Source organism: Oncorhynchus gorbuscha, linkage group LG09, assembly GCF_021184085.1.
Source record: "Oncorhynchus gorbuscha isolate QuinsamMale2020 ecotype Even-year linkage group LG09, OgorEven_v1.0, whole genome shotgun sequence".
In the NCBI taxonomy this organism is placed as follows: domain Eukaryota; kingdom Metazoa; phylum Chordata; class Actinopteri; order Salmoniformes; family Salmonidae; genus Oncorhynchus; species Oncorhynchus gorbuscha.
This window is the reverse complement of record NC_060181.1, coordinates 37308173-37322371: the sequence shown is the minus strand read 5'-3', so window position 1 is coordinate 37322371 and position 14199 is coordinate 37308173. Positions and strand designations below refer to the sequence as shown.

Sequence of the window (14199 nt, the reverse complement as noted above, 5' to 3'; positions counted from 1 at the left end):
TTTCTTTTTGTATTGGTGTCCTTTAGTAGGGGTTTCTTTGCAGCAATTTGACCATGAAGGCCTGATTCACGCAGTCTCCTCTGAACAGTTAATGTTGATGTGTCTTGCTTGAATTCTGTGAATAATTTATTTGGGCTGCAATTTCGGAGGATGGTAACTCTAATGAACTTATCCTCTGCAGCAGAGGTAACTCTGGGTCTTCCTTTCCTGTGGTGGTCCTCATGAGAGCCAGTTTCATCATAGCGCTTGATGATTTTTGCGACTGCACTTGAAGAAACTTTTAAAGTTCTTGAAATTATCCAGATTGACTGCCCTTGTCTTAAAGTAATGATGGACTGTCATTTCTCTTTGCTTATTTGAACTGTTCTTGCCATAATATGGACTTGGTCTTTTACCAAAATAGGGCTATCTTCTGTATACCTTGTCACAACACAACTGATTGGCTCAAATGCATTAAGAAGGAAATTCCACAAACAACATTTTAACAAGGCACACCTGTTAATTGGAAATGCATTCCATTTGACTACCTCGTGAATCTGGTTGAGAGAATGCCAAGTGTGTGCAAAGCTGTCAAGGTAAAAGGTGGTTACTTTGAAGAATCTCAAATATAAAATATATTTTGATTTGTTTAACACTTTTTGGTTACCACATGATTCCACATGTGTTATTTCATAGTTTTGATGTCTTCATTATTATTACAATGTAGAAAATAGTAAAAATATAGAAAACCCCTTGAATGAGTAGGTGTGTCCAGAATTTTGACTGGGGGTGGTTACATTGTGCCACGGGCACATTGATCTAGTAAACCTTTATTAATGACAGGCATAATATAACTTTGATTTATCGTGATTTATATGAAATACATTTGTTGTGGGACTTGGTGATGGTTTCCAGTTTAATTGGTTAAATTGATTTGTGCTAAATACATTTAAAATACAATGCTTTGTAACAAAAACCTTGTAATGTGGTTGTCAATACTCCTGCATATTTGTACCAATAAATCATATGTATACTGCCACGTAGACTTGCATCGTATTGCCTAATATAACTAACCAATTAATTGTATTCATTTTTACCATGCTTTCCTTGCGGACGTTGTCTCCAATTGTTTGGGGGCAACCCCTATTGCGCACATAGTTGAATGTCGTAGTTAAGTTCCTTCGTTTGCATTTGGTGGCGTTTAGACTGAACTGCAGCGAAGGAAACATAATCAATAGTATAGAAAACCTCTTCAATCTCTTATTTCAAATCCACACAGTCAAAACTTCCATTTTAATTTCACCATTTTAACATTTTGGATTTGCGCCGGTGTATTGGGCACGAGGTACCATGGACAATGCTTTTGACAACCTGGATGCTGTGGGCTTCCTACAGATTTGGCAACATTTCGATGTTGACGGTAAGATCTTACTCTTCAATAATTGGAACTGTATATCGTCTTTTAAATTACTATTGATATTCATCTGTACGCTTATCAGGCAATGTTTTTCATCGAAGGTCCGTGTGCAAACTCACATCTGAACTTTACACCATGTCGTGCAGATAAAACAATACAGAAATAGGGTTTAATTCATCTTATGTTATACATGTATTTGTTTTTAGATAATGGTTATATTGAAGGAAAGGAATTGGACGACTTTTTTCGACACATGATGAAAAAACTTGGGATGAGCGTAAGTAGGCAATTGTAGGACTCCACAGTTCCTTTTCCTTGTCATACCCAATGCATACTGTGTACAGATAACCCTAACTAATAATAACTACAGTAAGAGTTGGCTACTAACATCCTAGAATACCCTAATTAGACCTACTTTGCTCTGTTTTGTTGGGGGCATTCAAGCGATGTCAACATTAGATAACCTCCGAATCCAATCATTAGTCCACATTTTGTCTTTCATTGAAATTACATGAATTATTTTAAAGTGATATTGTACAGGTAACACTGAATTAAATACTCAAACAAGTGCAACTACTTAATTGGGGAGCCCATATTTGGAATGTGTTCAAATGTCTCGGTGTTCCTAAAGGATGAAATAACAGATGACAAAATTAGACGAGTGAAAGAAAGGTTCATGTCAGCTTATGACACCACAGCGGATGGTCGCCTGCAAATCCAAGAGGTATGTTTACTTGTATTTATTCATACATAAATTATTCCCCTTTATTTGTCTATGGGTCATTTATTATTAAGTATACTTACAATCCAGAGAAGGGGGGGTAATTGGATTCTGATCAAAATGTCTTCACAACACCTTTTTGTGTGAAGCAGCCTTGAAACTACCTAATTGCTCCTTCATTTGCATCATGTTATTGCCTTGCTTCATATTTGCATTGTCTTGTTGTCATTGACCACATGCAATTAATTATGAGTTTGTCAAATTAAATTGTCTAATTTTGCAACTCATTTTGGCTTTGACATTTAGTTTTCCTTGTCCATAGACTGTATTTCCATACATTTTATGTTGAAAGAGGAGTTATGCCTGTTGAAGCTGAGGGGACACTTACCCCTTAAATTGTAGGAAGAAAATACAGAAGATTTAGTTTATTTTACACAAAATTAGCCATCCGGGATTGAATAATGCCTGCCTGTTAACTAATTTGATTGAACATAATTGTTCCAGTTGGCCACCATGATGCTACCGGAGGAGGAGAACTTCCTCCTACTGTTCCGCAGAGAGACGCCATTGGACAACAGTGTGGAGTTCATGAGGGTAAGATCAAAGATCCCATACAGTAGGAAGTGTTGCGGTCCAAAAGCATTTGACATATGCATAAAAAATACAATCCTATTATTGGTTGGGTAGTGTGTCCTATATTCTCTTGAGCATTTTCATCACAGCTAAATGTGCCTCTCACTCCCCAACAGATCTGGAGAAACTATGATGCTGACAGCAGTGGATACATATCAGCTATAGAGCTCAAGGTACATTCAAAGAATGCCCTTCTACTAATTTCTATGCTTTCAGTGAGACCACTGCCATGGCCCTCTCAGAGACATTGTCTTAGCTAGTTGTTGTCTACTTTCTAAGTAAGAATCAGAGTGGCCAGAGTTGTTCTTGTTTACATAGTTAATCTAGGTCTCTGACACGTGTTGCTTTAAGGGTCTTTTGGAAGGATGCCCATTGTCCTCTTATGTGGACAGATCAAAGGGTTGGACCGATTTTTATATGATTAAATCGAATATCGTGATATTTGACATTATCATGGCGTGCAAAACGATATATCATGATGTGCAAGGCTATACTCCATTTGAACTTTTCAAATCCAAACTGCCATTTTATCAGGCTGTATCAATATGTTGAAAATTAAGTCTCTAAATTAATTAAATAAGCCTTATTGTTTTGCCATGCTAAGAATAATTCATTAGAATGTGGCTCTAATATTGTAAATAAGCAAAAAAATGGCACTGTCTGGAATGATGTAGTCATTAACGGCGCAAAATGATTATATCGGCTGTCGCGATATTTGGAGTAACATATCATAGTGACTCCAAATTTCAACCAACCCTACAAGGCAAGACAGAAGTACTTTTCTTCAAATTTATAAACACTTGATGGTTTCTCGTTTATAGTTCACCCACAGTACATTTACTGAAGAGGAATTGTACAGGATGTACAGTACATTATACTATTTATGAACACTTTGATTCAGAATGAGGGACAAAAGTGTTATGGCATAGGAACCGACTTCTCCGGACTCCTCCCTCTTCCTGACAGCGAAAGGACCAAAGCTTCTGCACATGTGCAGGATTCTCTACTTTGAGCATAATCTCTGCTCTGCTCATTTAATAAAGTTAGATCAAAGCTGAATCAATGTCTGCAAGATCACATAGTGATAGTATTCTACATAACAGAACCAAATTGAATAGCTTAGTATAAATTTACTATAAGACAAAAAAAACACCTAATTTGTTTAAGAGATTTTAGGATGATTGTGTGAATTTTCACATTTTTCTCTCATTTGGCCAAAACTCAAGTGTGCACCACCAGGCAAAATACACTGAGTGTACAGTACAAAACATTAAGAACACCTGCTCTTTCCATGACATTGGAAGGTGTTCTTAATGTTTTGTACACAGTGTATGTGCCATAATTGAAACTAAGCACAGGTATGCTACAGTTTAACACCACCGGCTCTAAAATTCACTCACTGTACATCATTCAAAACTGAAGGCTAGTACAAAACAACACTGTATAACTCAAAAAGATCTAATGCATATCCACATGAAACGTATTGAGATCAAATGGTTGGCCTGCAGATGCTGCATGGGCGTTTCACCGGTAAAACTTGAGGAATTATCATTCACGTTTGACAGTGAGAAATGTGAAGGGAGGGTGCCAACCAACATTTGTGTGTAAAGTAGAGGTAAAGAAACAGATGAACAAAATGTGATTCAGCTCTGGGGACAAGGGATCCAAGGGGGCGGGACAAGAGCGGTCGCCTACAGATTTGCAGTCTATGCCTTTTTTATTATGTATGTATTTATCCTTTATTTCACCAGGGATGTCCCATTAAGAGACCACTTTTTTCACTTGAGACCAAGGCCCATGTTTATCAAATGTCTGAGAGTAGTAGGAGTACTGATCTAGGATCAGTTTTAGATTATAATAAATGGATCCTAGATCAAGATATTAAACCTAATCTTAGATCAGCACTCCTACGCTGAGACACTTGATAAATATGGGCCCAGATCATCCAGTTGGCCGTCTTCCTCTGTGTAACAGGGTTTCCTGCAGGACCTGTTCCTCCAGCACAAGAAGACCATCTCCCCCAACAAACTGGAGGAGTACACCGACACCTTGGTAACAACGAGCCCCAGCTCCTTTATTCTATGTCTCCATTTGAGGGCTCTTGGTCAAGAAGTGCTAAAAGTAGTCAACCTTTACAGCCAATCGTCTTCCTCTCCTGGGTCTAATGTGTGTGTGTGACCCAAACACAGTTGTCTCATCACAGATTGCCTTTGAAGAGGTTGAAACTAATCAAAAGGATGTAGGAGATGGTTATCTATTGTCTCTTAAATGAGTATATGATACCCTGTTCAATGGGCAATTCAATTTGGATGATTGGGGGAGAGCTATACATAGAAATGCTAATATGCCATTCAATGTAATAAGGAGTGCACTAAAGGAGTTATTTCTCATTGATGTATGTAATTGGCGGTAATACCCTTGGTATTCACTCCCCTCTATAGTATTAGTAATTGGATGGTACTGTGATGGAGGGTGATCAGCTCTTTAAAGATATTCAGAGGTGATATGATTTTCACTGTTTAGCCATTGTCATTGTGGACCATTTAATGAATTACTGTGTGTGTGCGTGCGCATGTGTTTATATATCAGTGTTGAGTAAAATATGGTGTGCACAACATGGGAAATACACTGGTATCATCTGAATTAGGTTCTCTTTGGTATTGTTGTACAGTGTTACACATGACATGTCACCAAGTCAAATTCTGAGTGTGCAGTGGTGATTTTAGCATGTAAATCTTGGTGGGGCAAAGCCACAACGCTAAACAATACATTCATTGCACTATAACGGTGACAAACGGTGCCCACAAACTGTTAGGGCCTACAGTACATAAAGTTGTCCCAACATCTTAGCACTGCTTGTCTGGCTGCGAAACAGTTAATTCAGCCTAATTTTCCAGCCTGTTAAAACAAACATACAGTGGCTGACTTACATAAACAAATATGTTTTTTACTGACAATTGTACAAACTGTGGCATAAGAGGATAACGAGCGGATAAGAAGCAATTCATAATTTCAATTAAGACATTAATGACGAGCTACGATGGACGTTGTCAATATAACTATTTGTTCAGCACTTTTGAAATGTACAGCGACAGAATTCAGAACATGGGCCATTCTTAACAGTATTATCATTGTCTGTACACCAAGTCAGAACAGTATGCGAAGTTATGAGGGAGGGACGGGACCAAATTATTTGGGTGAGGCACATGGGCTAACAGCTTACTACACAACATACACTTAGTGTTACTTTCTTGGCTACAGTATACATATCTCCCTGGCATATTATGTCATTTATGCAGCAGCATACAAGACATTTTTGGAGTCACTTTGTTGTGCTTTGCTCACTTGAACAGGAAGGTGGTGAGGTGGTCCATCTTGTGGGCTCTAGAAAGAAGCCTGACATCCCAACTTCAAATTCTGAGTTGGATGACCATTTAAATTATTTTCTGTGTTTTCCCAGTCACAGCTAGTTCCCAGTTGTCTTGAACTACCTGATGTCTGAGATTTCCCAGTTCCGAGTTTTCAGTTGTTTTGAACGCGGCTGAATTCATGCTGCATTGAAAGCATGGCCAATGTTTTCAAACTTTTCTGGCCCATGTCGTTACCCTCCTTTTCGTGATATCCAATAGGTAGTTATGACCTTGTCTCATTGCTGCAACTCCCCTATGGACTCTGCAAAGTTGAGTGTCAAGCCACACCTCTTCTTGACACACTGCCCACTTAACCCGGAAGCCAGCCGCAACAATGTGCCGGAGGAAACACTCAACCTGATGACCAAGGTCAGTTTGCAAGAGCCCGGGCCCGCCTCAAGGAGTCGCTAGAGCAAGATGAGACAAGAACATCCCGGCCGGCCAAACCCTCCCCTAACCGGACGACGCTGGGACAATTGTGCGCCGTCCCATGGGTCTTCTGGTTAAGGCCGGCTGTGACACAGCCTGGGATTGAACCCAAGGCTGCAGTGGCACCTTAGCACTCATTGTTGAATTTGCGATTTCCAACTTCTTGTATAATGTTTATGTCCAATGGCCGATGAGCACCGATTTGTTTTATCTATAATTTCTCTTCATATGACAAGGATTGAAAAATATTTGCCAGTAGTTTGTCATCTTTGAAAGTATGATGTTGCTATGATCAGTCCAATCACAGCTACTGTAGATAAAACGTGATTTGATGTAATTTTATCTGTGGCCAATGACCTTGAGCCTTCTTGGATGGGCTCTTCTAATGTAAGTCTATAGCAGCACCCAAGGGACTGGAATTTTCGAGCTCTACTTGTAGATGTAGCTGTTACGTAGTGTCTCCATGAGGGACAGAACACTGAACCAATCATGATGCAACTAGAGAACATTACCAACCCCTACACTCCATATTTTCCGCTGGCTGCCCCACCCCCACAGAAAGCACTGAACTAGGCTGAAAAACCTGCATTTTGGAGCTGCCCTACTCAAGAAAGCATTTTGTTTGCAGCTGTATAGCTCAATTCTTTTTATTTTCGAGTTTGCAAACTGATATGTGACATGTATTAATGCCAAAACAATAACATGCTAAGCAGGTGGGGCTAAAAACAGGTGGGGCACTGCCCTGAATGATGCGTCGCCACTGTGAGTATGTGTAAATGTTCTTGGCGAATAAAGGTGATTCTGATGTGTATGTACTTTGACAAACTATCTAATGATTCTGATGCTTCATTCTGTTTATATTCCCAACAGATGAAGATGTTTGACAAAAACAATGATGGCAGGCTGGATTTGAATGACCTAGCCAGGTACTATTTATTTAGCAATTGTTCTCCTACATTGCTAGGTGGCTCCTATTGTGCCTAACTGTTTTCCTTCTCCCAGAATCCTTGCTCTGAAAGAGAACTTCTTGCTGAAGTTTGACATGAATGTAAGTATAACATTTGTTGATGAATTTAGCTGATAACTTGCAGTCAGATAAGACTTAAGACATTGTCAATACATGCTCCATCTTCAATTAATTACTTTAGTGATCATAGGCTTGAATTAGAGGAACAAAATTGTGGGTGTTGCGGTACCACTCTGTTTCAGGCTTGCAGTCAAGAAGACCGGAAGAGGGACTTTGAGAAGATATTTGCCCACTATGATGTTGTAAGTCATTATACGTTTAGCCACAACATAATTGTCTTCAATTGGGATTGTAAGGTTGGTGGTGATAAGCATATTAAATAAAATTAGTGTGTTGCTTATGATTTGTTGTGATTTTACTGATGCTTCATTGGCTTTAATTATAAAGAAATATATATATAATATCAGTATAAATGGGCTAGAACACACCGCTGTATTGGAAGTGGATCAGTACAGAGGCGTAGGCACAGGTGGGCCTGGGGAACCAAGCCTAAACACACATAACCAAAACACAATGTTTTTGTTTTCTTTATAATTGTTCATGCTCTTTACTTGTCAGTGTTCCAATTTGTCTTTTTACCTAAACATGCAAACACCATCCGATAGAATTCATAGCAAGCAGTCACTGGGTTAGTCAGATTTGCTTAAATATAACTGGCTAGATGACCTGTAATGACATTCACTCTCACTGGATGGGTTGCCAAAAATAACAAATTGAAAGCCACACCCCCAATAAGCAATGAATATGATTGCATTGAGGCATATGCCACTGTACTTCTATGGCTATATGCACCATGCCACTGCCTATTTCATATGTTCATTTAGCAAACAAGACAGCTCATAATCAGCCCTCTGGCAAAATGTGTAGAATAGCATTATATGAGCTATAAAACTGCACATTTTATTCTGCTCCATGGCAAAATGTGTAGAATAGCATGGGATTAGCTGTAAAACTAAAATTATTCTCTTTGCCCCATGGCAAAATAAGTAAAACTGCAGGATGTTGGCTACTTTTTTAGGATGGGGGCACCCACATTTCTGCAGGCCCAGTACAAAGATGTATTCACAGAACGTAATGCCTATTAAAGATATAGTGCCAGGAATGTATTTCATGATTAAGCTTCTAATGCCATTATTAACTGAAGTGGTAGTCCTGTTGCAGTGTCATGCTCCTCCGTGCTGCATGATTGTGGATGTGTGATGTAGTTATACATTATCCCATTAAGCAGAATTTAGATGCTGTCCTCTTTTATAATCTCCCAAGACAGATCTCGTCTTCATCTCTTTTTCTGAAGTCAGCCATTTTTGTTGTTGTTGTTGTTAACAGAGTAAGACGGGTGCTTTGGAGGGTCCGGAGGTGGATGGCTTTGTCAAAGACATGATGGAACTGGTCACGGTAATAAAAAAAATGTTTTGCTATACCTTAATCTACAAATGTACTTATGTTATTTAACTTATTATGTATTAACTTAGATATATGATGCTCCTATATTGATTCTGCGTTATTGTAAGTTATGGTTTCCGAATGTAGGCGTGGGTTCGGGTCCCACTTCTGACACCATGTTACTTTATATTTAAATGAATGAAGCAAAGAGAATTGAGTCAAGTTAACAGAACGTCCAACTGTAGTAGACTGTGAAGGGCTTGAGCTGTGATTGGTCTTGAGCTAATGGTTTGAATGTGCTTCCTTTATACCCAATTAGCCTACCATTAGTGGAACGGACCTGGACAAATTCCGCAAGGTCCTGCTGGGCCACTGTGACATGAACGGTGATGGAAAGATCCAGAAGAATGAACTGGCCCTGTGCCTCGGCCTGAAATACTCCAGTTAATAGTACTAATTACCCTAGTTAGCACCACAGGCTAACCGCTAACTCATTGATAGCATGCCGCAATGCAATGGCTCATAGCTTTTAGACAACCAAAGAGCATTGCATGATGGTTGGTTGAAAGGAAGTTGTTGCATAGAGTAGACCCATTGGGGAATTTGTTTTGTGATCCTTCATTTTGTTTGACTGTATCTGTTGATGACAATTCTGAGTACTTTTGAGAATGTTGTGTGTGTGTACTATTTCGTTTGCACGTTGCATACGCCTGCCTATAACTTGCAAAAATATAGTGGTGAAATAAGTATTTTGGGATTTAAGTTTTGGGATATTTGTGGGTTGTATTGATTTAATTACCATGATGGGTACATTTACTTGTCAGAACTCTGTTGTTTTTATGTGCAAATAATATGGTGAAAATAAGTGCCATTAATGGTTTGACATTTCACCTCCTGCTTTAAATGGTATTTGTAGAGAATGTACTATCAACATGTAAGACAATGTAACATGTAATGCAATACAGTATGACAATCTCTGTGTCCCTGGGCATCTCTGTATGTTTCTCCAGTCTGTAACAACAGTCTGCAAACACAAGCTAATGCAGTTCTATTATTGAACTAATCATCACTATTTTCATAACCACAACTTGATTAATAGTATGTGTCTGGTGTATACCCATTGTATCAGAGCAGACAATGTTATGAGCCTTGGGCACAAAGGAAAATATTGACACATGATGATGTCTGGGCTTCCATTCTCCATGATCTGTCCTTTTGTGCAATAATGGATTTTCAGAGTTTCATTGCTTTAATGCTTGGTAACCAGAGCTTTTCAAAGGCATAACAGCCAAAATGCTATGGAAACAGATTGATCAGCAACTCAAAGCACCCATTAAAGAGATATACAAAGCAAATATGGTTGATAGAAAGTAGACCAGAATGGCTTTAAAAGCTTTTCATAAGTCCATTGGGCACTGTGTAATTCTGCGAAGCCAAGGCTCATAGTGCACTGTTGTCTAGTTGGAGGCTGATGTCATTGCTAAAAGCCCCACCAGATGCCTGACTAAGGCAAGTGAAGTGTCTCTAACCTGACAGCAGCTCACAAGCAGGAAAATTACAGAGGACAGCAGTCAAGAGAGTCATTATTGTGTCACTTGCTGTGCCTTCAAATTACTGACCACAGTATAGTTGTTTCAATATCCATACTGTATATTACTTAATGAGTGTATATACTACATACTATTAGTTCAACTTAGCATACTGTAAACGAACAGTGTCCTTTCAGCTGAGCATACTAGCGCTTCGCCTTCTACCCGAAGTTGATGCTGTTGCTTTGCATCCTCTTGCTAGTTTATTAGCATAACAAATTACTAGCCAGACTTTGGGTGTGTTCGTAAATTCAATCTGGCGTGTCAGAGTGCTGTCTGGGTGTCGTCAGATTGTCCATTTGTAACTTCAGAGCGTTTCGCTCTCGGGGCGTACACTGGAGGTTCGGGCTGAGGATCAGGGTTGATCCGAGCATTCTGGCCTCACAACGGCTGTCAAACATCCAAGCTAACTACTTACAGACACATGAGAGAACACCGCACTCTGGTCATTTTACTCACCCAAGCAGAGCTGGTTAGGTAGTTTAATGATACTTTTTTTGGGCCGAAATTTACTGACATCGGTTACATTCAACAGGTGTTGAGTGTTTCTAAATTCATCAGTTATTTGCTCTCTGTGTTGAGTGTGTAAATCCATCCGTTTTTCGCACTCTGCCTCTAGCAGTCAGACGAGAGTGCTCTGAAGTTGGAGTCGATAGCCCAGAGCAAATTTAAGAACGGACCTGAACGACTATATATCACGTAGCTAAACTATGAATGACAATCAAGTCAATAAATGTTGGGTAGTTAGTTAAATAGCATAAAGTAAATATACTCGGAAGTTTGTACTAGTAGCCAAATAACATTACAGAAGGTAGCTAAAATAACCGGCTGTTACATACCAAGGTAAAGACAGTTTCAGGTTAGATATTCGATGGCTTGGGCCCCTCTTGGGGCGAATCCATTCCAGGGCGCCCTGTCCTTCACAAAGAAAAGAGAACTCTAGCCCCGGGCTCCCGCCAACTTCTCCAGGATCGGGCGCGTTACCACATTGGATGCCTCGTGGCGCCCGTCTCGGCCAGTCCGTGGACTTTCTGAAAGTAGTTTGAGGTCAGTAGGTCACATTACCAAGGAGCTTTTGAGATTTGAGAGTTGGAAAATTAATGTAAAATTGTGTGAGATGAAAATGGACAAACTACAGAGTGTGCAATATAGAAGGGTAGTCAGTGGACATTCTGAACCTTCTTTGAGTCCAGTCGGTCACATGCCAAGGAACTATTGCAATTTGAATCATTGAAAAACATTGATAATTCATGTAAATTGCTTGTGATGAAAATGGACAAACTAAAGGGTGTGCAATGTGTAGGCTAGCTCAGTGTAGATTCTGAACCTTGTTTGAAGTCAGTAAATCACCCAACTTATTGTGGGAAGCTTGTGGAAGCCTACCCAAAACGTTTGACCCAAGTAAAAAAAAATGTAAAGGCAATGCTACCAAATACTAATTGAGTGTATGTAAACGTCTGACCCACTGGGAATGTGATGAAAGAAATAAAAGCTGAAATAAATCACTCTACTATTATTCTGAAATGTCACATTCTTAAAATAAAGTGGTGATCCTAACCGACCTAAAACAGGGAATATTTACCAAGATGAAATGTCAGGAATCGTGAAAAACTGAGTTTATTTGTATTTGGCTAAGGTGTATGTAAACTTTCAACTTCAACTGTAGTTGGGTGGGCTATTTACAGATGGGTTATGTACAGGTGCAATGATCTGTAAGCTGCTTTGACAGCTGATGCTTAAAGTTAGTGAGGGAGATATGAGTCTCCAGCTTCAGTGATTTGTGCAATTCATTTCAGTCATTGGCAGCAGAGAACTGGAAGGAAAGGCGGCCGAACGAGGAGCTGGCTTTGGGGGTGACCAGTGAAATATACCTGCTGGAGCGCATGCTACGGTGGGTACTGCTATGGTGAATAGTGAGCTAAGGCGGGGCTTTACCTAGCAAAGACTTATAGATTTCCTGGAGCCAGTGGGTTTGGCGACGAATATGAAGCGAGGGCCAGCCGATGAGAGCATACAGGTCACCGTGTTGGGTAGTATATGGTGACAAAATGGATGGCACTGTGATGGACTGCATCCGATTTGCTGAGTAGAGTGTTGGAAGATATTTTGTAAATGACATCGCCGAAGTCAAGGATCGGTAGGATAGTCAGTTTTACGAGGGTATGTTTGACAGCATGAGTGAAGGATGCTTTGTTGCGAAATAGGAAGCCGATTCTAGATTTAATTTTGATTTGGAGATGCTTAATGTGAGTCTGGAAGGAGAGTTTACAGTCTAACCAGACACTTAGAATATGTGGACAACTACAAATACCTAAGTCAGAACCGTCCAGAGTAGTGATGCTTGAGGGGTAGGCAGGTGCGGGCAGCGATCGGTTGAAGAATATGCATTTAGTTTTACTTGCATTTAAGAGCAGTTGGTGGCTACGGAAGGAGAGTTGTATGGCATTGAAGCTCGTCTGGAGGTTTGTTAACACAGTGTCCAAAGAAGGGCCAGAAGTATACAGAATGGTGTCGTGTGCATAGAGGTGGATCAGAGAATCTCCAGCAGCAAGAGTGACATTATTGATGTATACAGAGACAAGAGTGGGCCCGAGAATTGAACCCTGTGGCACCCCCATAGAGACTACCAGAGGTCCGGACAACAGGCCCTCCGATTTGACACACTGAACTCTTTCTGACGTAGTTGGTAAACCAGGCGAGGCAGTAATTTGAGAAACCAAGGCTGTTGAGTCTGCCACTAAGAGTGCGGGGATTGACAGAGTCGAAAGCCTTGGCCACGTCGATGAATACGGCTGCACAGTATTGTCTTTTATCGATGGCGGTTATGATATCGTTTAGGACCTTGAGCGTGGCTGGTGGTGCACCCATGACCAGCTCGGAAACCAGATTGCATAGCGGAGAAGGTACGGTGGAATTCGAAATGGTCGGTGATCTGTTTGTAAACTTGGCTATCGAAGACCTTGGAAAGGCAGGGTAGGATAGATATAGGTCTGTAACCGTGTCTAGAGTGTCTCCCCCTTTGAAGAGGGGGATGACCGCAGCAGCTTTCCAATCTTTAGGGATCTCAGACGATACGGAAGAGAGGTTGAACAGGCTTGTAGTAGGGGTTGCAACAATTGTGGCGGATAGTTTTAGAGAGCGTCCAGATTGTCTAGCCCAGCTGATTTGTAGGGGTCCAGATTTTGCAGCTCTTTCAGAGCATCAGCTATCTGGATTTGTGTGAAGGAGCAATGGGGAGGCTTGGGCAAGTTGCTGTGGGGGGTGCAGAGCTGTTGATCGGGGTAAGGGTAGCCAGGTGGAAAGCATGGCCAGCCGTAGAAAAATGCTCATTGAAATTTTCGATTATCGTAGATTTATCGGTGGTGAAAGTGTTTCCTAGCCTCAGTGCAGTGTGCAGCTGGGAGGAGTTGCTCTTTTTCTCCATGGACGTTAGTGTCCCAGAACTTTTTGGAGTTTGTGCTTACAGGATGCAAATTTCTGTTTGAAAAAGCTAGCCTTTGCTTTCCTAACTGCCTGTGTATATTGGTTCCTAACTTCCCTGAAAAGTTGCATGTCACGGGGGCTATTCGATGCTAATGCAGTACGACACAAGATGTTTTTGTGCTGGTCAT

At 40.4% G+C, this 14199-nt stretch overlaps 1 protein-coding gene across 1 annotated transcript; it reads left to right on the top strand.

Annotated features, from left to right (window-relative positions):
* Positions 1 to 1057: 1057 nt before the first annotated feature.
* On the top strand, positions 1058 to 9980 carry LOC124043501 (secretagogin-like). Its single transcript, XM_046362161.1, has 11 exons — positions 1058 to 1399; positions 1603 to 1673; positions 2028 to 2120; positions 2622 to 2711; positions 2867 to 2923; positions 4725 to 4802; positions 7460 to 7515; positions 7592 to 7637; positions 7799 to 7858; positions 8943 to 9011; positions 9319 to 9980. The coding sequence occupies exons 1-11, from the start codon at positions 1330 to 1332 to the stop codon at positions 9445 to 9447; spliced, it is 819 nt and encodes a 272-aa protein (XP_046218117.1). The 5' UTR covers positions 1058 to 1329; the 3' UTR covers positions 9448 to 9980.
* The last annotated feature ends 4219 nt before the right edge of the window (positions 9981 to 14199 follow it).

Excerpts from the sequence above, each read along its gene's own strand:
- LOC124043501 (XM_046362161.1), top strand. The coding sequence starts at position 1,330 with ATGGACAATGCTTTTGACAACCTGGATGCTGTGGGCTTCCTACAGATT. Across the intron at positions 2,924-4,724 it reads TATCAGCTATAGAGCTCAAG|GGTTTCCTGCAGGACCTGTT; the intron begins GTACATTCAAAG and ends TCTGTGTAACAG. Across the intron at positions 7,859-8,942 it reads TATTTGCCCACTATGATGTT|AGTAAGACGGGTGCTTTGGA; the intron begins GTAAGTCATTAT and ends TGTTGTTAACAG.